This window comes from Haplochromis burtoni, unplaced genomic scaffold (assembly GCF_018398535.1).
Source record: "Haplochromis burtoni strain Fernald_Lab_line unplaced genomic scaffold, NCSU_Asbu1 Contig_1038, whole genome shotgun sequence".
Classification (NCBI taxonomy): domain Eukaryota; kingdom Metazoa; phylum Chordata; class Actinopteri; order Cichliformes; family Cichlidae; genus Haplochromis; species Haplochromis burtoni.
The window spans coordinates 89,842-91,115 of NW_024583399.1; the positions used below are offsets into that span (position 1 = coordinate 89,842).

Here is a 1,274-nt window from a genome sequence, read left to right on the forward strand (position 1 = left end):
CGGGGTTAGTGCCACTGGTCTATAGTCATTTAGGCTAGAGATATGAGGTTTCTTGGGCAAGGGTATTATGGTGGAGGTCTTGAGGCAGGGTGGGACGTTTGACTGTTCAAGGGATTGGTTAAAAATCCTGGTGAAAATATAGGCAAGCTGGTCTGCGCAGTCTCTCAGCACACGTCCTGGTTCAGAGTCTCAGTTACAGTTAGCTACATAAAAACTCTGTATTGTAGTTCAGTAACATGTGACCATCCTTAGGCCATTGCTTGGATTCATCTGTTCTCTCATTGACTTATAAATAACATTATATGAAAAATGAACAATAAGCAACATTCTTGAGGGCATATGAGGAAGAGAGTAGTGCTACTAATTATACAGCACGTCCATGAACAAAGAACTACTGATTATTGTATCAACACAAACTGAAATTACAAGCAGAAACCATCAATTTCAAGTTAAATATGCACATGTAACAAATAGATAATAAATGATAATACACCACCATTCACTTTTATGAACCACAAAGGTCGTTTAAAAAAAAAAAATAATAATAAGACCCTGCAGCGCACATTGACGCCATATGTCTTGTGAGCCAAATCTCTGAAGCGTGAATGTGATAATAAGGAGCTGCAGTGGACAAATACAACATTCAAATTCAGTTCATCGTAGCCTAGGTACTACAAAATACCTTCCACATCAGCACATAGAAGAGACAACGTCAGGAGAAGGACACGTAGCAGCGCAGAGTCACATATGGACGGTATAGGAAGCAGCTCCATCCATCCGCTAATAATCGCTGTCCACTAATCCTAATATTTACGCATTTCAACTTCCGGGAGAAAAAAGTCCACAGCACAAAAATGCTAGAACACAACAGAACCGATGATTTTCTTGGGAGTCTAGCAAAGAAAGTAGGCGGGCTATAAAATGGCTTACAGCGACACACAGAGAGAGGAGCAGGGGGGGGCGGGGGTACGGCGGAAATAAAACGTTTCACGCAAGAGATGAATTAAGGATGCAGCTTTCTGATCAGCCTTTTAAACAGCGTAACCGACGAAAAGACGCGTGGCTTTACCTTAAATGTACATCAAAACAACGGCGATCACGAGGAGGACCAAAATCCTTGCTGTCTGAGAAAAGACTGGGGTTTTTTGGTTTGTTTTCAGGGGAGCATCCAGGATTTTCCTTAATTGGTTACCACAGGATCCGAAAACCAGACAGAGGGGCTCACATGACATCTGAATAAAACACTGGGCGCAATTTTCAGGTTAGTATACACC

The 1,274-nt window shown here is 41.9% G+C and overlaps 1 protein-coding gene across 3 annotated transcripts in view; it reads right to left on the minus strand.

The window, feature by feature from the left end:
• LOC102313762 (nectin-3) overlaps positions 1 to 927 on the minus strand; it is a 12,624-nt gene extending 11,697 nt beyond the window's left edge. For all 3 annotated transcript variants that reach the window (XR_006053458.1, XR_006053457.1, XM_005951638.3), the window contains exon 1: positions 683 to 927. Coding sequence is in view for 1 of the 3 variants with exons in the window: in XM_005951638.3 (XP_005951700.1) it covers positions 683 to 773 (91 nt within the window). In the remaining 2 variants the exon portion in view is untranslated. The remainder of the gene's footprint in view (positions 1 to 682) is intronic.
• Positions 928 to 1,274: the final 347 nt, after the last annotated feature.